Genomic DNA, 25,560 nt, shown 5'->3' on the forward strand with positions numbered 1-25,560 from the left:
ACACGGCCAATTGTGTCTGTAGGAACATCTGACCAAGCCAGAAGTACCGCTGCTGGGAATTGAACCTGGGTCTACACCAGGGATACTCAACTTGATTTGCCCGGGGGCCACTTTTGCAAAATGACAGCAGGCCAGGGGCCAGTGATAAACAAACATATGTTTTGTAATTGATTGTAGGTTTTTGGGTGCTAGCCCAATTCTTTTTACATTTTTATATTTTAAGATTGTTACACTACTCTGCCATGAACCCACATAGCTTCAATCTGAACCACCAAGCAAAATGCAAACAAATAATAAAAGCAATAATCAGAGCAACAATGCAAACAGAGAAGTTCAATATAAATTTGGAAACCACTCAAGAAATGATGTCCTTTACAGGCAAGTCCAAAGAATCAACCAAACTATATAGATGCTATTCACCCAGAGTTAAAACAAAACAAAAGTTAGAAATTCAGTTTGTTCACTTCAATTCAGTAAACCCTCTTCCCAAACAAATCAATAAAGGCTCTCTAAAAGAAAATTAAGTTCGTTAAGTACACATAAGTGCCTGGGCGGCAAGGAGGCGGCAATATTTGACAATTCATCAAACTTCATTTGATGTTAGTTTTCATTGTGAATTAGAAAATGTTTGGGGGGGGCACTCTGCACCCTATCACGGGCCGCATCTTCCCCCCGGGCCGCAAGTTGAGTATCACTGGTCTACACGGTGGTAGGCGAGTACAAATGACCACTACACTACCCAGACCCCAGAACAAGACACTGGTCCAGAGATGGAAGGCTTTCAACACTTAGCTATACTAGTAAGTACTGGTAGTAGTATACCAGTAAATGACCTTCTTAATATGAAATTATTACAAAGCCCTATACACACATGCTTTCTCATTGATTTTGTAACATGAAACCAGAGATCATAAACACTTCCAGTGTATGCTTGCTTGCAGTGCAGTACATTAGCTGCAGGGGGCCGGATTCCAACCCACGCTGCAACAGAGAGGTCTGTATGAATATGTTGTGGTTTGGGCTAAATCTGTTTCTAGGAAAGATCAGAAAACGCCAGCGGGTCTTGTCCTGAACAACACCCATGACACACATCCGCTTCAGACTGCAACTCACCAGAAAGCACAGCGGTACATTTTGTTTGATGGCTTTTGTCAAGTCGTCCTTTGCTTCTGGGTGCCTTGCTGTCTTGTCTCAGAAGTCTCAGCAGAGGGCGCTGTTATACAGTTTGTGATGGCTTATCAGGGAAGTCGCTCATTCCTTTACAGTCTGGGCTTGTGCAGGGTGGAGCTGTGGACGCCTCCTTTGGTGAGCAACAGCTTGAAGATAAAAGAGGATTATTATGCTGAGTGTACAAACGATAGAAGATGAAATATAGCGTGACACTCTGACTGTGTTCCTGTTTACTTTTTTTCTTTTTCTTCTTCTTTTTTTTTTTTTACAGGGGCCTGGCAGGCAGATGTGTTGCAGCCTCAGGCCACACATCTGAACACATCTGATGTAACTGCTCACAAGAATTTATTTTAATTTAAAATAGTCCAAAAACACAAAACTATGTGGAGTCAGTGGTGTGCGTGCATGGATGGAATAGGGATGTTGCAAGGTGTAAAACAACACTAAAATAATGCAAGAGCAAACACAGCCAGGTGGAAAGCATGAGGCCTCTCTAGCGCCCCCCCCCCCCCCCCCCCTGCAGAAAAATGTACATCAAAGTAAAGTGGAAGTCAGACCAGTTTAATACATCCATGATCCGGCCAGACAGAGAGGGAGGGGCAGTCACGGGACGTTTCCTCTACATAAATGTACCTACATTCCTCCTTTGCGTCTTTCCTAACACCACATGTTTGAAATCGGCACCAGCCTTTAATCATGAAATTGCAGCTCCAGTTTGACCTCAAACCAGATCTTGATGACATAATGACTCTAAACTATGTCAAATCCCTTTCAGATAACAATGGTCCAATGTCTCGGGTTACAACTACAAGGAGTTGCCGTGTGATATTCGTTTCAATATCTAGCGCCTTCGGAGCTAAAGGAAGTCTAGTAGGCTGGTGGTCCATTTTTTTCTACAAGGATTAGAAAAAAGAAACAGGAATATCTGGCCTATCCCAGTCACACACAGTGACATAATGTACCTTCTGACGGCTTTGACCTGGCTGATGTGATCAGGGAGTTTGCAGTTTCTTGTGTCTGGTAGCATGATGCTAACAACAGCAGCCAGGATGCTGAGTGTGCCAAATACAATGTACGGGAGGACCTTGCTGTAAACTCCTGTAAACAGAACAAAAGACACTTAAAGTTTTATTTTTTATCGACACCAAGTTCATAAATGCTGCAATACTGAAAATGCAAAGGCTTCCATCAATGGGACATAGCCTCAATCACCATTGTGTTAAGATATTTATTTAGATGAAAATCTTTGAGATTATAACTTTAATGAGAAAATGTCTTTTTTATATGCAAAATGTAAGGCTGTGCAATACACAGCCTTAGCCTACACTCATTTTTGATAACCTATAAATAAGTACAAGTAGCATGCAACAGAACAATACAAATAATATATTTGACCAACATATTCACATATCTAAATGGCCATGTACAGTTTAGATCTGGGTACCTTCGGATACTTTGTAATTCCTTTCTAATTGAAAACAGTGTGGGGGGGGGGGGGGAATGGAAAAAAGACAGTTGAAAATCATTTTTCGTGTCAGATTGAAAAACGGACCGTGAATTTTATGACAGGAATGGCAAGAAGGCCAGTTTACAACAGAATGTACAGTATATCACAAGTACAGAGGAACTATTAGCTGTGTATATATGAATGAATGAACGAACACATACAATAATAAAGACATGAAGCGCTGTGATGGGAATGGATTTTGTCTAACCACATGCTATTTGTTTTGCTTCTTGGTGGTCTTGAGCAAAATGAGAACATCCAGGGTTTTGATAAGAAACCACATCCTGCAGCCCTCTCCCTCCTCGCCCCTCAGGATGACCTCTGACCCACTGAAGAGGATAGTGGAGGAGAAGATACAAGCAAATCCCCCAAATCTCATCAAACCCACACGCCGCAAATAAATGGAATTTGGCTAACAAGTCTCCTTTGATCAGTGACCCAATTAATAGTTATAAACTTGATTTTATGTTTTTAACTGAAACCTGGTTAGACAAAAATGGCAAAATGGCTGTTCATATTGAATCTGCAGCACCCCTGAATTTAAATTGTTTGTATTTCAGTGCAAGAAAAAGTGTCATTTTGGGATTTGATATCTTTTGAATATCTTGTTTCTACTTTGAAACGATGTCTTCAAGTTGTACTTCTGATCGTACATGAACAGTGGACATGCACACACAAATGTAACAAAACTGAAAACACGTACCTATGTGGACGACATAGGGAGCGATGATGCTGCCTATGCGTCCCGCTGTGGACGACGCTCCCAAGCCCATGTTCCTGACCACAGTGGGGAACAGCTCAGTGGAGAGCAAATAGAGAAAGGCGTAGGCGCCAGACACACCCAGCTTTCCCAGCAAGGCTAATGCCTGGCACATGGCATGCATATCTGAACAGACAGACATGGCTGTTAAAACTATAGGCATACGCAGTCTCACTTAATGCATAATATATCCTTGTGCTTTACATTGCATTACTGCATCAGTGGTGCACAAACTCGGGTATGCATACCCCTAGGGGTACGTGGAGGTACTACAGGGGGTACTTGAGAGTAAGGGGGAAATGGCCAAATGTAAGAATAAATAAATCATGAAAATCAATGAAACGTTAAAATCAGGAGGCACTCATTGCAAATGATGCTGCCTATGCGTCCCGCTGTGGACGAAACTCCGTCACTCCATTTCTTATTTTGTAATGTTATAATTTCTTCAAATGTTGGGTTATCATTCATCCATTGCATCATATGCGCGCTATAGTTTTCTTTTGCTGGTTTTGAGGCTAAATGTTGTAGTCGAGTAAAGGGATACTTGGATTCAGAAATCAGGGAAAGGGGGTACTGAAGCCAAAAAGGTTTGCAAACCACTGCATTACCGGTACATCATTTAGCTGACATTTTTGTCCAATGTGACTGACGATGAGTGTCACATGATACTGCTTTGATTTGACCAATCACAACAACAACAAGAACAATCAATCATAGCCTTTGTAAAACCATGCAAACCTTCAGGGACCAGCTTGATGACGACCAGCATGATGCCGCAGAACAGCAGCGTGGAGAAGAGGAGAGTGGGCCGCGGTGCTCGGTCAATCAGCAGCCAGGTGGCGCCATACGCCACAATGTCTGTGACCGAGGATATGAAGCTGTTGAGGTAGGGGTTTCCATGCATGTTGCCAGTGTTGAGAGAGAGACCGTAGAAGACCAAGGTGGTGACTGCCCTGGGGGAGGAGCAGAAATACAAAGCTGGATGAGGATGGAAGAAAAGTAAAAAAAAAAAAAAGTATTTTGTCATGACTTTCAAGGGGGCATATTGTAGGAATTAACATGCGCCTATTTTTCTACATTCATCCAACCACTGTTTAATGAAGAAAAGACTGATATTTCACTTTGTTTGATCATTTCGTTAATTACATTTTCCAAATCTCCAATTAGTTCCAGTTAACAACACACCACAACTGTAATTAGCATATATTTCACATGTCACCCAAATCAGCCATTTTGTGTCTAGCTTAAATTTTTCAGGATGTACAGCCATGTTTGCGGCAAATTATTTTAAAGGCACAAATACGTCTGCTTAGCAGGTAAGCATCATATTATAAATGGGGGGTGGGGGGAGCAATCAGAGTGTAAATGTGACAGATGCAGACAGAGTAGGGACTGAGGACGTTACATTACCATAGGGTCAGCAGGATAAATGTGATGTTCCTCATGTTCGAGGTGCGGATCAGGTCCACAAAAGTATATGTCTGCGCCTGCTGCTCTTCCCCACCTTGACTTTGCTGAATCACAAAGACAGACCGAATAGAGAGGCAAAATGGAACATCACTTCCTGCTTCAGCACTGTACCAGAGATTTTCATCCTCCATTTATTTTCCCATAGACATTTCGTAAAATGCTTATAAAAATAGTTGTACTTGTTCAAACCAAACGGTACAGATATATTTAGAAACAGGAGAGACCGCATAACATTTCACTCGGACCAAAACATAAAAAAATTGCGGATTTAAAGAAAATATTTTTTCAATGTAGTTTTTTAAGTTTTGGTCTAAGTGAAATGTTCTATGGTCTCTCCTGATTCTATAGAGAAAAAACATCACATGGATGCAACTGGGACGTATCATCAGTGATGTACCCTGGGGTCATAGGATGTTTCGGGTACTGCAACATCATACACCCTCGCCCAGGTGACCCAGCCGGGGTTGATCAAGCCCCGACTTACGTCCCAGTAGCTACCCACGGTCAGCCCTCTTAGGGAAAGACAGGGCCACTCAATCCGCTGCTCCGGAACTACTCTGCCGGGACCGGGAGGCTCTGGCACGTGGAGGGACTGGGCTCTGTGGGTTGACTCCTGTCCGGGCTCCTCCTACGTCTCACCAGGTCCAGGACCTGTGCGTTGCACCAGACTCCCCCGCTCCCAACATTTCATTCCGGTATGATGTTTCTTGGGCCGTGGTGGTACTGCAGGCTCCACTTGCGGCTTGAATGGCCCTCCTAAAAGGCCTCTCGTGGATTTGTTGGGCTTCTTCCTCACGGAAGACACAGGCTGGGGCGCTAACCCATACTGCTCCCAGCTAAATATAGCTGAACCGTTTGGTTTGACGAAGTAAAACAATTTTTTAAAAGCATTTTATGAAATGTCCTCTCCCCTGTTCACTGTAGTGGGATCTGGTGTGTGACAGTGCATGGAAGGTCCCTCTCTCCACCTCCACATTCTTCGTAGGAGTCCTGCTCGGGTCCTACACCAGCGGCCAGCTGGAGACCGCATAACATTTCACTCGGACCAAAACGTTAAAAAAAAATGCGTTTTTAAAGAAAATATTTTTTTGATGTTGTTTTGGTCCGGGTGAAATGTTCTATGTTCTCTGCCGATTCTAAATATAGCGGAACCGTTTGGTTTGACCAAGTAAAACTCTTTTTATAAGCATTTATATGAATGTCTATGGGAAAATAAATTGCGGAAGAAAATCTCTGGTACAGTGCTGAAGCAGGAAGTGACGTTCACTTTGCCTCTCTATAGCCACAAGCACAGGATGTAACACATAGACTGTAAATCCCACTTGCCACGTTGGAAAAGTACCAAGCGACTACTTCCACAGTTTAGGGCCTACTTTTATGTCGGAGCACAAACAGCATTGTTGTTGACACAGTTAGTGTGAGGGGTAATAATGGAGCGAGTACCATTAGCTCCAGGCACTCGTCGACCCTAAATATGACCTCGGGGGCGGGGACTCCGTTCCTCTTGGCGACGTTTCGTATGACTAGCTCCGCCTCCTCCACTCGCCCTCTCTGCAGCAGCCAGCGAGGAGACTCAGGAATCACCCTGGAGAGAGAGAGAGAGAGAGAGAGACCGGTGGTTCGGCGGACGGGAGAACTTGAAACATTTTGAGCACTAGAGGCACTCTGGACATCACAGCTGTCATCACAGACTATTATCATTTCCAACAATCAGAAAATTATCATTTGTTAAATACAGTATAATAAAATCATTTGCAGGTGACACAAATGGCGATAATAGACGCATTTAACGTATTTTGATGTTTCTTCAAGACAATTAAAGGCAGTTGTGGAAGCTTAATATTGCTTCAAAAACACTTTTTAAGCTTCATGTCCATACTGCTTGAGAGATTTGTTTTAATTTACTTTTATTTATTTATTTAATCATCTTTAAGCCTGCTACAGCCCACGTCCATGATTTTTGTGATTAAAAAGGGGGGGGGGGGGGGGGGGGGACAAAATCTGCATTTTGAAAAGAGACATGTCGCCCCTGTCCCTAGGCAAATTTCGCCCTGGTAAACAGATACACAGTAAGGTAACCTACAGACAGACCGGGTAATAGGTAATGAAGGAGATAGATGCATACCAACTTTACAGAGAATATAGATGGAAAAGACTGTGGAGCCATTGCTGCAGCGTGCGTGAGAGATTTTTGTAATCATTGTCTGGGAGAGTGCGGGACCAGAAGATACAGGCGGAGACACGCTTTAGTAAAAGAAAGGAGACACGCTTCATTTAAACAACATTAGATGCCTTAGTGTTTGCACAAGGACACTTACTCAACACCGAGGTTAGGAACTGGTCTGGACCAGACCAGATCAGCTCATTCCCACATCTCAATAAACAGGTTTAAGCTTTTACGCTTCTTGTCAACCTAGCAAGAAGGTTTGCACTGAACCAACTTGTATTGTCCTTGCCTGCACCTTGCACTTTGAAGTTGACTGTGTCCATAATGGCTAAAAACAAAAAGTATCAGCATGGCTTAACACATTGCCCAATCAAATTGGACAACTCCCCTGCCAGCTCCAGCTTAAGCCTCCCTCTTCCTGAACATGGGACAAAGCACCGATCAATCAAACGTCCATCAGCCAATCGCTGACTTACTTACCACCACACTGGGATGTAGAGGAAGCCGGGGATGGCTGCAGCGACTAGCAGCATCCTCCAGCTGCGTATGAGGTAGGCAAAGGGAGATAGGAAGGCATAACCAATGCCAAAACCTACACAGTGACCCAGGAGAGTGAAGCTGACCCTGGTGGACTGACTGAGTATCTCACACCCTGATGGAAAGAGGGACAACATCAGGATTAAGTTCACTCAAAAGCACAGATTTTAATTCATTTAATTTTGTGAAATACATTGTGTTTATGCTTCTTCTTTTTAGCATGTCTCCCTTTAGAGCTCAAAGCAGAGAGAGAAGGAAAGATTGGGAGTGAGATGAGATGTGATAAGTGCAGAATTGAACCCAGGATGTCTTGTTGACACGGTGCACGCCTTGGCCCACTGGGCAGGAGGCAATACATTTTTAAAGTAGGTAGGTGTCACTTTTAGAAGCATTTCAAATATTTGCATGCAGTAAAAAACAAACAGTAAAAGCATACAAACATGCTTTTACACGCAAACATGCTTTTACTGTTTGACAAAACTGGTCTGACTAGAAAGTGGGACTGTGACGCAGACGTGTCCTAAAATGTCCTTCATGTCTCTATTACTAACTTTATTATTAGTAACAGTTGTTCAGTCACGGACACTGCAGTCACAAGATGCACCCATTTATAGCAACAAATGGTATGGCTCTGCTCCAAGCTTCTTCCTGCTTACCCAGCAAGCATGCTGAAGGTATGGCAGGGGTGCAATGCAAATCACCTATAGAGCCATTTACACCTGGTGCTAACATGCGTTTTCTGTGATCAGATTGCAATCAGATTGTATTTTATCACTTCAGCCTAATTCCATTTACACCTGGCGTTAACATGCGTTTTCTGTGATCAGATTGCAATCAGATTGTATTTTATCACTTCAGCCTGATTCAATTTACACCTGGCGTTAACATACATTTCCTGCAATCTGATTGCAATCAGATTGCAGAAATGGTTGTCCTCTCAATCCGCATAAAGTTGCTGTATCCAGATTGAGAGGACACATTGCATTTACACTTGTGTTCAATGAGGCCATTTACACCTGGCGTTAACATGCGTTTTTTGCCATCAGATTGCAATCAGATTGTATTTTATCACTTCAGCCTGATTCCATTTACACCTGGCGTTAACATGTGTTTTCTGCAATCTGATTGCAGAAATGGTTGTCCTCTCAATCCGCATAAAGTTGCTGTATCCAGATTGAGAGGACACATTGCATTTACACTTGTGTTCAATGTGTACACAATGCATCCCTGACCACCTCCGGAGGTGGTTTGGCCGATCAGATTGCAATCCTTCTTCAATGCGTTTTGGGGGTGTTTACACCTGGCATTTCAAGTGATAAAACACAATCTGATTGCAATCTGATCACAGAAAACGCATGTTAGCGCCAGGTGTAAATGGCCTCAATGTGTACACAATGCATCCCTGACCACCTCCGGAGGTGGTTTGACCGATCAGATTGCAATCCTTCTTCAATGCGTTTTGGGGGTGTTTACACCTGTACTTTCAAGTGATAAAACACAATCTGATTGTAATCTGATCACAGAAAACGCATGTTAACGCCAGGTGTAAATGGCCTCAGAGTAGAGCCAGAGGAGCAACACTGTGCTGTGGTGTCACTTGAAGAGTGACCTAATAGTGTAGTAGTCTATCTTATGTAGGCTCTGCTGGACAGACTGTAGCAGGTGGAGACCGGGGAGGTGGAGGTAAAGAGTGGGTGCATAGTAAGAATAGACCAGAACTGCATCGCGTCTTCAAGCGCCCAGCTCCAAGGCCGCGCCCCTTTTTAGGGGAAACCCACCATAGTAAACGACGGTACAAGAAGCCGAAACCACTTCAAACAAACTATTTAAAACGGTTTAATTTGATAGAGATATGCCAAAGAGTTGCTGTGTTGTTATAGTTTCACTAACAATAAAAAAAAAAGGTCTGCGATAGGGTAGGCGACGGCGTGACACCGTCAATGTGGACGATGCATGTAACCTGGTGGAAACTGGATACAGCGTTCATATAAGGCAAGTACCTCGTGTCGATGTATCTTGCGCATTCTATGGCCGGCCGAGTTGAAATATATTGTGTCATGTATATGTCATGGTGTCTTTGGGTCATTTATAAAGGAAATTAATTCTGTTATTTTTCTATAGATGTTTTGGGTACTGCTATTTTACATTGAAGTCAACGCGAGTGGCTTGTGTTATCCCCCAAAAAGGGGCGCGGCCTTGACGCTTTGGATGTGCAGTTCTGGGCCCGGTTGCACAAAGCACCTTAAGTTTGCTCCTTAAGTATGACACTTAAGGTTTGATTTCTCCTCAGCTGAGGAATATACTTAAGGGTGTTGCACAGACATCCTTAAAAGGTTTCCTTAGGTAAGGAAAACGCTGAGGCATTTACTGCACTGGAAGAGATTTTACGGCAGTAAAATTCTACTGTTTCCATGGAGACCGTCACGGGTGCGCTTTCTCCGCGGGTCTCGCCATAGATAGACTGTATATTGTCCGCGCGCCTCCGTCTACTTGTGATATCGCCTAACAGAACAGAACAACAACAAACAAACAAGACAAGGCAATGGCAGCAGAACAAAATAAAATCAAATCAAACTGGTCAGAGGAGGAAAAGACGATGCTATCGGAGGAATACAATAGGAGAAAACTGATACTAAAAAGTAAATTTGATCCACTGATTACAGCCAGCAGAAAACAGCGAATGTGGGAGGAAATAACAATGAAAATTAATTCACGAAGTTTGGGTGGTCCAACTCGAGACGCTCGGACAAATTATAAATGGACTGACGCCGGTCAAATCTATAATGTAAAATCAATTGCTCATCATTAAGTGTATCCATTGGGTTCTCCCGGTCTCGGAACACTCTTCTCGGGATGCGTTCATTTTCTTCATGTATCGCCATAAACTCAGCCATGTTGCGGTTAAGGTAGAGCCAGAGGTACCTTAGTTTTTTTTCCTTACTTTGGTTGCTAAGGTCTTTTGTGCAACAGTTAAGGAGCTTCTTAAGTATTAAGAGCAAGATAAGGAGCAAACCTTAAATACTTGAGCAAAAATGTTAAGGAGACCTTGAGGAGAAGACTTAAGGTTGTTTTGTGCAACAGACTTTATTTTAAGGAAACCTTAACTCCGACTTTAAGGAAAATCTTAACTTAAGGTGCTTTGTGCAACCGGGCCCTGGTCTATGCTTGCTTCTCATGCTTCTCTGTCAATACCTGTGACCCCATGTGCAATACTAAAGCTCATTACTCTGCTGCTACTATTGGGCACCTTTCCACTGTACATATTGTGTTACTACTGCTGCTATATCATGCACTTTATCACCGTACATATGTTATTACTCTGACTGTCACTTATCTGCAGTGCTGCAAACCATGTCAACACCAAGCTCACTTACTGCTGCTACCTCTGATGCACCCTGACCCTGTACATAATCTGTAAACAACAAATTTAAGCTACCTCACCTAGCTGGCAAGCCTGTTTATACTCTGTTAATACTGTTTATATCTGTTAATACTATCTATATATGTTAGTATCTGTATCCTTTTATAATATTTTATAGGTTTGGTATGTTTCCACTCACGCAATATTTTTACAAGTCTGTTTATACTCTGTTAATACTGTTTATATCTGTTAATACATTACTTTATATTTTATTTGTTCATGTCTTGTATATTTGTTCTTATCAATGTTAATGAGCACCAACCACACCAAGACAAATTCCTAGTATGTGAAAACATACCTTGGCAAATAAAAGAATTCTGATTCTGATTCTGATTCAGAATCTGTGTAAAGGGAGGTCATTTAAATAGACTGCCTTGTCTATTTACATAAAGAATGGATTGTGATTGGTGGGTGTGTAGCGGCTTGGTTTGAGTGAGTTGTGATTGACAGAAGGCGGGACCGACCGAACACAAAAAAGCGTTGTTTTGGAGCAGAAGTCAGATAGATAGAAAGATGCCCATCTCATTTTGGCTCCCATGGTGAACGGGATCAAATCCCAAAGGAATTGTCCTTTAAGCAGAGAGTTTAGGTCAACAGAGGTGTAAAAGAACATAAATATTGTCATTAGGACATCTGATCTCACTTTCACTGAGCCTCACCCTCTTCCCACCGAGACCAAGCAGCCTTAGACCTCAAAACGTCTCCCCACCAGTGACCAAGGAGCCTTAGACCTCAAAACATCTCCCCACTAGTGGCCAAGGAGCCTTAGACCTCCAAACCTCTTCCCACCAGTGACCAAGGAGCCTTAGACCTCCAAACCTCTTCCCACCAGTGACCAAGGAGCCTTAGACCTCCAAACCTCTTCCCACCAGTGACCAAGGAGCCTTAGACCTCCAAACCTCTTCCCACCAGTGACCAAGGAGCCTTAGACCTCCAAACCTCTTCCCACTGTGACCAAGGAGCATTAGACCTCCAAACCTCTTCGCACCAGTGACCAAGGAGCCTTAGACCTCAAAACATCTCCCCACTAGTGGCCAAGGAGCCTTAGACCTCAAAACATCTCCCCACTAGTGGCCAAGGAGCCTTAGACCTCCAAACCTCTTCCCACCAGTGACCAAGGAGCCTTAGACCTCCAAACCTCTTCCCACCAGTGACCAAGGAGCCTTAGACCTCCAAACCTCTTCCCACCAGTGACCAAGGAGCATTAGACCTCCAAACCTCTTCCCACCAGTGACCAAGGAGCCTTAGACCTCCAAACCTCTTCCCACCGAGACCAAGGAGCCTTAGACCTCCAAACCTCTTCCCACTGTGACCAAGGAGCATTAGACCTCCAAACCTCTTCGCACCAGTGACCAAGGAGCCTTAGACCTCCAAACCTCTTCCCACCAGTGACCAAGGAGCATTAGACCTCCAAACCTCTTCCCACCAGTGACCAAGGAGCATTAGACCTCCAAACCTCTTCCCACCAGTGACCAAGGAGCATTAGACCTCTAAACCTCTTCCCACCATGACCAAGGAGCCTTAGACCTCAAAACATCTCCCCACTAGTGGCCAAGGAGCCTTAGACCTCAAAACATCTCCCCACTAGTGGCCAAGGAGCCTTAGACCTCCAAACCTCTTCCCACCAGTGACCAAGGAGCCTTAGACCTCCAAACCTCTTCCCACCAGTGACCAAGGAGCCTTAGACCTCCAAACCTCTTCCCACCAGTGACCAAGGAGCATTAGACCTCCAAACCTCTTCCCACCAGTGACCAAGGAGCCTTAGACCTCCAAACCTCTTCCCACCGAGACCAAGGAGCCTTAGACCTCCAAACCTCTTCCCACTGTGACCAAGGAGCATTAGACCTCCAAACCTCTTCGCACCAGTGACCAAGGAGCCTTAGACCTCCAAACCTCTTCCCACCAGTGACCAAGGAGCATTAGACCTCCAAACCTCTTCCCACCAGTGACCAAGGAGCATTAGACCTCCAAACCTCTTCCCACCAGTGACCAAGGAGCATTAGACCTCCAAACCTCTTCCCACCATGACCAAGGAGCCTTAGACCTCCAAACCTCATCCCACAGTGACCAAGGAGCATTAGACCTCCAAACCTCTTCCCACGAGTAACAATTTCAGTCCTTATTTATCTTATCACTGAGAAGCCCAACGTTCTACTCCTTCAGGAGGCCTCCTCTCCCACTCCTATTTCAAACAGCAGTTCTTGCAATCCTCATGCCATTCATCAGGACTAAGATCTTATCAAGATTGAAACATATTTTTACATGATTCCCATGGAAATGATGTTGATCAAATATAAAAGAGGGTGGCTCACAACTCCTTGAGAAATATATATTTTTTTTTATAGAATTATATCTGATGATAAATTGAGAGGAAGGGGGGGTATTTTGTCTAATGATTTAAGAATGATGCTGTGGCCCTCTTTGCTCATGTCTGGATGTTCTTCATATCATCATGGGTAAAAAAAAATACTGATTCATGCAACAGGGGTGCAATCATTCCAAACTGTGGCTCTTCATGAGAATATTCATGGCTGCTTGCCAAGGCATTGGGAGAGCCAGAGATTAAAAGAAATATTCTCAGATAAATCAAACCTCTCCCCATCCACCCATCCCGGTTTTCCAAGGGATGACATTCCTCCTTTACCATATTTTTGGGGAAATTAGAGGTCGCTAACCCACCACTAAAAGACCATAAATCTCAACTGCTTGCATCATAGCATGTACAGTATAGTAACAAACTCACTCTACCCCCCCCCCCCCAGATCCCGAAATGCCACTATTACCAGTATGATAATGATATATGATAACTCACCTAAAAGAGACCCAGACTCTCTGGATGTGGTGGTGGACTGTGGGAATGAAGTGTTGCCCCATATCTTTTGGGATAAATGCTATCAATCCTCTATATTTGGCCCCCTAAATGGCACTCTTAAATATCACTCTAATCTTTTGCAACCTTACGTAAAACAAGTTGCCAGAATTTATGATCATCGAGTCGTGAGAGTTGTTCAGTTTTGCTGAGTTGGCTTACACTCAAAGGTAATATTTCATACAGCCGGTGTGATTTTGATGAAACTTGGAGGAACGAGGCGTTTTGGCACTGTGTTCTGGCGTTTAAAGCATTACACTGATTGGCCTGATGCAGGCGCTATAATTGAACGTCAATTTTTCAAACACTGAAAGACCATAACTTCAACACCACCACTCCAATTTTGATGAAACAAACCCATTGGCCCATGGGGGGCCTGCATCATTCATAGGGTTACAAATTTGAAGGTTGCATGTACGACTCGTAAATGCATTTGGCCACAGGTGCTGTGCCACTTTGATCGACAGTCAAGATTTCTCTCTCTTATTATGGTTAAGAGGGCGGCTTAAGGGGCGGCTGTAGCTCAGGAGGTAGAGCAGGTCGTCCACTAATCGCTTTGGATAAAAGAGGTCGGTGGTTCGATTCCCGGCTCCTCCAGTCTGCATGTCGAAGTGTCCCTGGGCAAGACGCTGAACCCCAAATTGCTCCCGTTGGTGTGCCAGCACCCTGTGTGGCAGCCTGCCGCCATCTGTGTGTGAATGGGTGAATGTACCTACTGACTGTAAAGCACTTTGGATAAAAGCGCTATATAAATGCAGGCCATTTGCCATTTGCCATGGTTATTGGTATTGTAGTATGTAGTATGGTATGTTCTGAACAGGGAGAGATTTTCATACTTGACTATTATTATTACATTGTTGTTGTTGTTGTTGTTGTTGTTGTTGTTGTTGTTGTTGTTGTTGTCATTATCATTATCATTGTTGTGGTTGTTGTTGTTGTTGTTGTCATTATTGTTTGTTAATGATCATTTTATTATTAAATTATTATTGTGGACAGGCCTGCTACACATTTGCAGAACTCATTTGTTTCACTTTCCCTGCAGCCCAACAGTGAAGATACTGGAGAAGAGAGAGAGAAAGGGACGCTATTGAGAACAGTAGTATAGGTGCACATGGTCTCTCACCCAGCACCAGTGATGAGATTAAATTGGATATGTCGGATATTCCTCTCAGACAGTTGAAGATACAGAACATGACCAAACTGACGGAGGTGGCTTGGACCAAGGCAAAGACTGTCTGTAAGGCCAAACTCCCAAAAAACACTGGCTTCCTGCCAAACCTGCAAGACAACACATGCATAAACCAACAGAGCATATAGAAATGTCTTTGTAAATATGTAAAATGAGATCAAACACCCTGAAGCAGTGGAGGGTCTATATCAGTTGACTAACTTGATCTCTCAGCTGCTTTTACAGGTATGCTAAGAAGAGGCAATCAATAGTTCAAAGATGGCTACCGCGGTCGCCTTAGTACAAAGAAATGGCTGACATATTTTCACGATGTTGTGTTGCTCGAGCTACATACTGCCAGAATGAATACAGCAAAATCCTCCATGCAGCATGTGGGCACATGCAGCAATGCAAATAAAGGATAAGCTCATTGGTCATGAACAGAGGAACACTGTACGCTATAAGAGCACCGCAGGAGTGAGGAATGAGAAGTACAGTATACTGTACTTCCGGGTTCGTAAGAGGAAAAGTGAATGGGGTTTTAGAATGGGGATTTCACTTAAATGCATAAAATAAGGTCTGTGGTTGACAAAAGTTTCTGGGAGCGCGGATTTGGGTTCAGCAGGATAATCTTCACCAACGTGAATAACTTTTAGGACTTTTGGTCGTTGGTCGTTTTGGTTCGTAAATGTGTTTTTTTTTTTAAAAGGTTTTTTTTCTTTCAAAAACGCTTCAAAAGGCATAAAAGTGAATAACGTTCATGAAGATGATCCTGCTGAACCCAAATGTGCGTTCCCATAAACTTTTGTTAACCACAGACCTTATTTGATAGGGATAGGGATCTGCTCCTCTGTATTCTTTTGTACTAATTGAATATTATAATAAAAAAAGAAGAAAAAAAGAAGAAGAGGCAATTAAACCGCTATCTGCTTTGGACAGGTGCAGAATCCTTGGAGAAAATTAGTGCTAATTCTACCTTTGTGTTGACCACATACTGTATGTGAGCAGCATACAGGAACAAATACTTTCGACATTTCCTATAGTGCAGGCTTTCTCAACACTAAGTTCCTCTTATAGTTGTGTGGTGAGGAGACAGAAGTGAGCCTATGATATATGGCTTCTGCACTGGTATGTATGTAGGCTGGCTGCATTGTCCACATGACAGGGATTACCGATCTGAGAGCTGGCCGCTGGTGTAGGACCCGAGCAGGACTCCTACGAAGTATGTGGAGGTGGAGAGAGGGACCTTCCATGCACTGTCACACACCAGATCCCACTACAGTGAACAGGGGAGAGGACATTCATAAAATGCTTATAAAAATAGTTTTACTTCGTCAAACCAAACGGTTCAGCTATATTTAGAATCAGGAGAGACCATAGAACATTTCACTTAGACCATCACTTAGACCATCACTAGACACTCTCTACCATAAACGGACAATCACAAGAGCACAAAAAATAGTTTCTGACCCATCTCACCCAGCCAATCACCTGTTCCAACTGTTGCCCTCTGGACGGCGCTACAGATCAATTTCCACCAAAACAACCCGATTCAAAAACAGTTTTTTCCCCACTGCCATCAGGCTTCTGAACTCCACTCACCTCTGAAATCTCACTGTATACCTCTCCAGCAAATGTATATGTTGAATGTTCTGTATTTATGGTGCCATATGTCTGTCTATGTACTGTAATGTCTTATGCTGACACAATATTCATGTGCTATAACAATTGCTGTACCGAAAGCAAATTCTGCCGACTTTGTTGTGCAGTCCTTAATAAATGAATCTGAATCTGAAAACTTAAAAAACTACATTGAAAAAATATTTTCTTTAAATCCGCAATTTTTTTAATGTTTTGGTCCGAGTGAAATGTTATGTGGTCTCTCCTGTTTCTAAATATATCTGTACCATTTGGTTTGAACAAGTAAAACTACTTTTATAAGCATTTTACAAAATGTCTATGGGAAAATAAATGGCAGATGAAAATCTCTGGTACAGTGCTCAAGCAGGAAGTAGGCGGTCACTTTGCCTCCCTATAGCCCATTACATCACTATGAAAGAACTATGAAAATGTATCAGCGTTAGGCAAAGATAGGCTTTATGCCACAAAAGACAAGAATATCAAGTAAGGTGAGCATATCTCATCAATTTACTTACTGAGAAACACCCCGGGCCCAATCTTCCCACTGGCCTTAGGCGTTAAACGCAAAAAACCACGCTTTGCGCCTGCCTCGGGAAGATAGCATCATGTTTTTAGGCCCCCGAAATGCGCTTTACGGGGAAGAGGCGTGGCGCAGTGCCAGAATAGGGCAGAATGGGCATTTCGGCCTTAAATACCGGCCTAACGATATCTTCCCCCCTGGCGTTAATTTAGCGCTTAGCGCTTTTCAAAACCAGGCCTTATTCAGTGCGCCGGGGATATTACTGTGCGTAATTACGCGCAGTTCTCCTCTGCCATCTCACTCTCTCTCCCCCTCTCTCTCTCTCTCTCACTCCCTCTCTCGTGCGTCAGACAGGCACAATGACCGATGAAAAAAAAGTTGTTATACCGTAGTTTTGAGCCCCTGTCATTCAGAGGCTGTTGCATCATCCTACCTGTGCAGTGGGGGAGAAGAAAAGGTAGCGAGAGAAAATGATATCATTCTGCCCAAACTTTCACCAATCTAATCTCATCATGACATCCAGGGATAGGCTATATTTTTCTAGCCGATGCGTTTAGAACATTCTTTTGACTTTGATCTTGCTATAGTGTAGCTTATTTACATGCTTGTTGTATTTAAACTGCAGTGAGATTGGTTTGAGAAGCATAATAATATGGAATAATATATATGGAGACAGACGGGGATGAAAGAGGGAGGCGGGGAGCTCAGAGCGCTTTGTTCGGGCTTTTCTGACCGGATTGGATCCGTTGGATCCATTTCCTTGGAATGGAACATGAAAGGGACATGTGATTTGTTTACTGCACTTCTCCAATGAGCACGTTGTGAATAATTATACGCTTAAAAGGCGTGGTTATAATGCTTAACGCTGGGGACATACCAGAGGCGAAAATTGCGCGCATGCGCCGCGCAGCGCACCTCCGCGCAGAAGTCGCTTTAAAGTGTCCACATAGAGAGCGCAGCTCTCTTTGCGCGCTCTGCTCGTCAGCTATATATTTTGCCCCAGATCTCCTGTCTTCCTTATCATGGCCAAGTAAATGATGACATAAATATCTAAAGTAATATGTTTGGGATAACAGTTAATGGCTACCTTCGTTATAAAATGTAATTGCATCATTTGTCTGTTCTCCTCCCGTTTTCCCAGTGCGTGCTGTTGTAGAGAGAAGGCGAGTCCTAGCTCTCTACTTGTTGCTCCGCAGGCAACGAGCCCCTAGAAGCCGCTCCCCCTCTCCCACTGCTCTTTCTCTCTTTTCACACTTCCAAAGGGGCAATCAACAACGTAAATAAACATTATTTCACTTTGAAATTGGTTTTATTTGACGAATGTCCGGTTTCGGAGTTCCTGTCTGTCCTTATCTGATCTGTTCAACTTGACAGAGTCGCTCACAGGCGCAGACGGCCGCGCAGGAAAATAGAACTCCAGGCTGAGCTGAGCGGCCCTGAGCGTCCGCGGAGCTGAGCTGAGCGGCGCGCTGCGCGCAATTCGGTGTGGACTGACAGATCTGTTAACATGGTGTCCTAATGAAAACTGGCTGCGCACAAGGTCGCAAATGGTCGCGCCGCGCAGCTTACGTGCAGGAGACGCGTGCGGTGTGTTTTCACCGTAAGGCCGCGTGTAGCGCCGACACGAAAATAGGGACTGCGCCGGACCACGCCCACTAAATAGGGCTGCGCCTGGCGCTAAGCCTAATTTAAGGCCAGTGGGACGATAGGGCTCCCCATCTTTCATTAAAAAAAAACTAAATATTTCAATAATGAGTGCTATAGTAGCCCCTTTGGTTTGGTAATGTAGCTATATATACAGTCGGTCTGTGTGGGAACGCTTACAAAATGTTATTAGGCTGGTGCGCAAGACTAGACGCATATATCCCATATATCTCAATGGGCTGACTCACCAAAGGCCGGTGCTGTGGCTCTACACTACAGGATTGGGGATTCAACAGCAGGTAGCCTACATAGACGTCTGGTGTGCGTTTACTGTGGTGGTTGAATCCCCGATCCTGTCTGTCTGGGCTGGGCTAGCAGCTAAATGCTAACTATGCTGGCTGGGGAGAACGGGGGATTTCCCCCATGCATTGACCACGCATCTATGACGAGACACCGCCTGAATGTAGCCTATAGAAAGGATGGATTGGAAAAGTAGCCTGAATGTAGCCTATAGAAAGGATGGATTGGAAAAGTAGCCTGAATGTAGCCTATAGAAAGGATGGATTGGAAAAGTAGCCTGAATGTAGCCTATAGAAAGGATGGATTGGAAAAGTAGCCTATAAAGGTCTGGATTCACGGGGCCCCCCATGCTTTACATTGCCCCCAAAATAATTCAGTCCGCGGCTGTGACTGAGCGTGATCAGTTAAACGTGTGTCAGGTATAGGTCACTCTAGAAGAGTTGAAAACAACACTGAATAGTCTAAGGCGCAACCCAAAGGCTATGATCTACTACCTTATGATTATTCAGTGTTTTTATACGGTCGTTAGTTACCTCATCCACAATACTGGCTGTGTATTCCCCAGTGCTGAAGACCCATCCGTCCAGACAGCCCTCCGTGTCATTGCCAAGTCGCGGTGTTTCCGTTGAGTTCCAGGTCAGCTTGTATCGAGAGCACATGTCAGGTCCGGCCCGGGTGACCTGTTCGTCGAAGGGAAGTACCTCCAGCTCCGTGCCGCCGGTGCCGGTGCCGTTATCCGTGGAGGAGCTGTTCGCTAGTTTGCAGCGGTGCGCGGGCACATCCGCTAGAAAGACCATGCACATTCCCAAGTAGCCGTTGGGGATGGCACTTGCGCTCAGCAGGACAAATGCTGCGATTTGAAAGGGACCGAACTCGCCCAGGAAAGATGTGATTTCATCGTAGTCTCTAATTTTCTCTCCCGTCATGTTTGTATGGCTCGCTGCCATACAACCGCAGCCGTGATGCGTTGCGCGTAAAATCTGTAGGCTAGGTTGAAATTCAGATGGTAAACAGTAAAATATGATGCGAGAAGCAGCTGCCCCCCCCTCACCGGTATTTTTTACTGACAAGTTTCAACAAAACTCTATGCATTTACAGCACTATATGAGTTTGGAGACAAGCACCAGGTAGGAACAACGCAGCTGGCATAGGTAGCAGAACGCATCTGAACTTGGGGGGGCCGGGGGGCGTGTTGGGTGGGCAAGTTCAGATGCGCCCCCCCCCCCCAACAAACACACACATGTCTGTGAACCACCATCATTGATTATTATTATTATCATCATATAAAGATTTTGGTCGTTTGAAGCCAGATTCATATAGGAATATCTCATTTTAAATTAACATTAGGATTAGACAGTTGTGATGTCAGTATTCAGTCTTAACAATCATATATTTGATCCTTTTCTCACTCACTCCTATGTCACCACCTGCTCTCCCTGCAGGGTTTGAGATTAAACTTTTTTTTTATCGCCAGCCAATATGGCTGCTAGATTTTAAAGTTACGAGCCAATTAATTTCAACTAGCCAAATTGTTTTTCTTGAAATAAACCAGAATATGAGTGCCACTGGGTTAATATATGCATATGTATCAGTACAAATAAGTTATAGCATAATGAATCTATAAATTACAGCAGGGCTATTCAACTAAATTGTTCAGGGGGCCACATTGTCAGAAACCTAAGGGACCGGGGGCCGGACCGTTCCCCGAGCCAGTACACTTGACACAATGCGCCACCACATTTTCGCAGCCGCGCTGGAACTATTATTAAGTAGGGGGTGCTGTAAGGAATGGAATCTCGGCAGCGTCGAAGAAAATTTTATGTTTTTTGGACTTTTATCCATATTTAGAAGAATATTTAATTTTAAATTAGGATTATACTCTTGTGATGTCATTATTCAGTATCTTCTCCTTTTCTATTATTAGTATTAGTATTAAATACTGAGTATCTCATGAAAAACTATTAATATTGCATCTTTTGTGTTTAGCTCCGTCTCACAGCATTGTAACATTGTAGTGCAGCAAGAAAGGAAAACTACTGTAAACATTTGAACCATATTTCTTGTTTAGAACCTATAGTTAGCAACATCGCCATCTCCTGAAAAACATTAATATTGCACCTTTCTTGTGGCTACATCACAGCATCTACTGAAAAACATTTATAGTGGATCTGACTTGTTTAGTTCACTTTAGATTAAATCACATCTGAAAAACAACCAGTCGAGTGTAATAAGTAAATTAGGTTTAATTGTATTTTTATTTTTTTTATTTTTTTTGGGGGGGGGGGGGGGGGGGTACTGAAATGTACCCGGGCCCGGGCCCATGTGGCCCGGGCGGTTCCGCGACCTATGGCAGCTGGGACTATAGGTTCAAATGGTAAACACATATGATGCGAGAAGCAGCTGCCGCCCCCCCCTCCCCCACCGGTATTTTCACGTTATCTAATCTGGCCCTATTCCAAATAGTTTGCACATCCCAGGTTTTGCAACATGCTTGATTGACTGAACTATCCGAAAGACCCCCCCCCCCCCCCCCCTCTCCATTTTGGCACCGCACCAGGCTGTGTACAGTTGTACAGGTTGCGTGCAGTTAAGATGACATATAATAGGCTATGTGTGATATATGAGGGCTACTGTATGTGACTCGTCAGGTTCTAAGGTTGTATTTAAAGGAGTTGAGAGAGTTCATGCGTGTTTGGCAATGTTGATATAGGTGTTCCATAATAATATGGCACCTGTATAATTTAAAATTGGTTATTGGAATGGAGATACATGGGGGGTGAAGGTGATCTCAATGTCTTGATTTCTGTGTATGTATGTTAGAATTTTGCTGGAAGTATGAATGAATGAATGAATGAAAGCTTTATTTCGAAAAAATAAAGCTTTCATTCATTCATTCATTCATACTTCCAGCAAAATTCTAACATACATACACAGAAATCAGTATAGGCTATAAGTATAGGCTACACGGTGCAGGGAGAGAGACAGGTGAGTATACGTGTGTGTGTGTGTGTGTGTGTGTGTGTGTGTGTGTGTGTGTGTGTGTGTGTGTGTGTGTGTGTGTGTGTGTGTGTGTGTGTGTGTGTGTGTGTGTGACCTGGAGTGGGTGGGGCCTAACTCAGAGGCAGTGAATGTCTCTGAAGCGGTTATATCTGACCCCAGTATCTCTGTGAGAGCAACCTGAATATCTGTGGAGTAGATCATCAACTCCCTCTAACGAATGCCCGAGGTCACCTCATCAGGGTGCAACAACAAAGACAACAACACTGGACTGAGTTAAAACTCCAAGGGAAACTTGCATGTCTCCCTGCAGCAGATCACTCTGTTTCTCATGCAGTGTTTAAAAGTGTCGCTCTGGATGAGAGCATTATCATCTTCACTCTAAAAGCAAGACTGCAGCTTTTACCAACCAAGCTCAATCTTTCCATCTGGCTTCCTGACAGTCATGCTCCTCACTGTATACATCATGGTCATGAACAGATCACTGAAACCATGGCTCACATCTTAAATGGTTGACATGCATACAAAGGGCTTTACATAATGTAGGCATGACAGATTAGTGGATCTGATATCAAAAGATATCTCTTCTATTTTCGGGTCTTCAATACCGCTTTTTTAACATTCTATTGTGAAGCCGAGCATGTTCAGTCTGTGTAGTGACGATTCAGATGTGTTCTCGAATATCCCAGCTAACACTCCTGATGTTGTTGTTGTCAATGAAAATCGTAGAGAGGTGTTTGTTCTAGAGGTTGGCTGTACCTTTGACCACAGCCTAGAGGAGGCCTTTCTAACCAAGATGATGAAATACCAACAGCTAGAACAGACCATTTCACAGCTGGGCTACAGGTGTAAAGTTCTAGTTTTCATATTTGGTAGCCTAGGTCATAAGCTGGTTGTGAGAAGCCTTCAGATGGCTGGTCTCCGAAAGAGAAGGGCCAAGCAGTTAGCGAGATATTGTTCAATATCTACTATTATCCGCAGCCGCTCAATATGGAGGAGGCGCTGCTTTTTGTACCCATGAAGTGGATACTGACCGCTATCTTGCATTACAGTATAACTGTATATATATCAACCTGTCATGTTATCATCCTGTGTGTTTCTGTCTGTCTTTCACCATGTCAAATGACAGCCCCCCAGCCAAGCAAATGATCACATATACCACATACTACATTATATAATAGCCTACAACACATTTGCTACAGAGTAGCCTACAGACATTGAGGATTTGGTCGTAATAGTCAGCAAAACGTCTCCAGCAATGTTGCAGTTGTGTGTAGCCTACAGTCGCCACAAGATGGTGCAAGATAGCTGGAAACAGTTTTGTGTTCATATCGCTGTAAAAGTAATGCTCCTATAGCCACACAACATCTTTCTTCCAAAGAAATGTTATACATGAAGAATTCAAATCAGACCTCTTCGGACCTTTTATTTAGCCTATATTTTGAGTTTGTGTGTTTTCTCTACTCTGGCCAGATAAGCCAATGTCAAAATGAAAGATTGACTTTGGGGAGTGTCGAGAATGTAATTTGTTGAACGTACCTTAATAAACAGGTCAAGCACTGCGGGTAACGACCTACATGAAGCGGCCCCTCCCCCTCCACACCTAAGCCATTCTTTGACCAGCGTTGTAACCATAGCAACGGCTCTCTGTCCAGTGCATGGCAATGCCCTCTGACCCCGGAGCGGTGACCTTTGGCCTGAGGGGTCAGCAGCTGGGGTCACGGGGTCAGCTCTTGCTAGAGGACAGTAAAAGCACTTCACTGATTGGCTATCATTTGCCCTTTCGATACCCTCATCTATATAATTGGTGTATTGACTAACGAGCCCGTGTGCACATTGTGTATGTCCACACAACACCTTATCCACTTTACATAAGGGAAGTGTGGGATGTTTATGCGTCGGCTAAATGTAAAACGTGTGTGTGTGTGTGTGTGTGTGTGTGTGTGTGTGTGTGTGTGTGTGTGTGTGTGTGTGTGTGTGTGTGTGTGTGTGTGTGTGTGTGTGTGTGTGTGTGTGTGTGTGTGTGTGTGTGTGTGTGTGTGTGTGTGTGTGTGTGTGCGTGTGTGTGTGTGCGTGTGCGTGTGTGTGCGTGACTTTAGTGCCTGAAACCCTCGCCCAGTTCCTCCAGCAAGGACTCCTCCTGCCCTAATGCCTTTTGAATGATGGGCAGCCGGGAAGAGACCAAATAAATCAGGCCGATGAAGGACTTTCAAGATTCAGTCCACGATTAGATGAGGCAGGCCGCTGGGTAATTGCTGAGCAGGAGTAAGCGGCACTTTAAAGCCACAAATAAACAAGTAAATTACCGCGCGGGGTTGTTGTAACGCGGGGGAAACCCCAGCCTTCGTCCAAAGAGCGAGCAGCGAGGCTCCTTCCTGTCCCCTCCTCCTCCTCCTCCTCCTCCTCCTCCTCCTCCTGATCATCTCTCCCTCCCAGGCACACGACTTGTCAATATCTCGACATTAATTTGAGAGACTGCATGGCAGTGGAGGCGGAGGAGGGTGGGGGTGGGGTGCAGGCAGCAGTGGCATGCACAAGACAAGGACATGGGAAGGAGAGAGCCAGGAAGGGAGGAGGAGAAATGAGTGGAAGATGAGGGAATGGAAGGGATTTTTAGACGTGGGATGAAGGATGGGGCGAGCGCGTGGGGCAAGAAAAGGCAGACTGGACACGGGGGGCCGTGTTTTACCCATTAAGCATTCTTATACGTGCCATTCCTCAAATATCAAAAGATGTTGTGAAAACCCTCTCCATTTGTCCAAATGAGACCTGAAGTCAGCATTTATCCTTTAATGATAATGGCTGTTTGAGAGCGCGCGCCGCGATGCAAGCGGAATCCATCATTGGCTGCCATCAGATGTGCAGGCCGCGCCAGAGAGAGTGTTGTACAATCGGGTGATGTATGGGGGGTGGGGGGGGGGGGGTGCCCTGTTTTTATCTCGATGCAGAAACGTCGCCACCTGTCCGAAGCCTGACCCGCCGCAAGTGAAAGACTTCCGTGTGTTGGGAGCCGCGGCGATAAAAATGATGGGTTGTTCAATAACCATCCCCTCCTCTATTACCGTCACATCCATCCTGTGGGCTCGGAGGTATTTTTCAAAGACCCCCCCCCCCGTGACCTTTCACCCCTCACCCCTCCACCCTGACCCCGTCCTGCACGGCCCAGATTACACTAGGGAATGACCAAAACCTTGTAGCATCTCTGCCTCTCGCTCCCAGTGATGCACACTTGCATGCATGCACACGCACACACACACACACACACACAAACACACACATACACATACACACACACGCACACACACACACACACACACACACACACACACACACGCACACACACACGCACACACACGCACGCACACGCACACACACACACACACACACAC

General features: G+C 44.4%; 1 protein-coding gene across 1 annotated transcript; it reads right to left on the minus strand.

Moving 5' to 3' along the window:
* Positions 1–1,208: 1,208 nt before the first annotated feature.
* LOC310797373 (solute carrier family 22 member 4-like) lies at positions 1,209–20,100 on the minus strand (the record flags this gene model as incomplete). The annotated part of the gene is made up of 10 exons (XM_083659744.1): positions 1,209–1,316; positions 2,133–2,268; positions 3,381–3,563; positions 4,176–4,390; positions 4,848–4,951; positions 6,351–6,492; positions 7,555–7,726; positions 15,025–15,179; positions 16,242–16,345; positions 19,708–20,100. 10 exons carry the CDS (start codon positions 20,098–20,100, stop codon positions 1,217–1,219), a joined length of 1,704 nt encoding a protein of 567 aa, XP_083515870.1. The 3' UTR covers positions 1,209–1,216.
* Between the last annotated feature and the right edge of the window lie 5,460 nt (positions 20,101–25,560).

This window comes from Poromitra crassiceps, assembly GCF_964638095.1.
Source record: "Poromitra crassiceps genome assembly, chromosome: 23".
Classification (NCBI taxonomy): Eukaryota; Metazoa; Chordata; class Actinopteri; order Beryciformes; family Melamphaidae; genus Poromitra; species Poromitra crassiceps.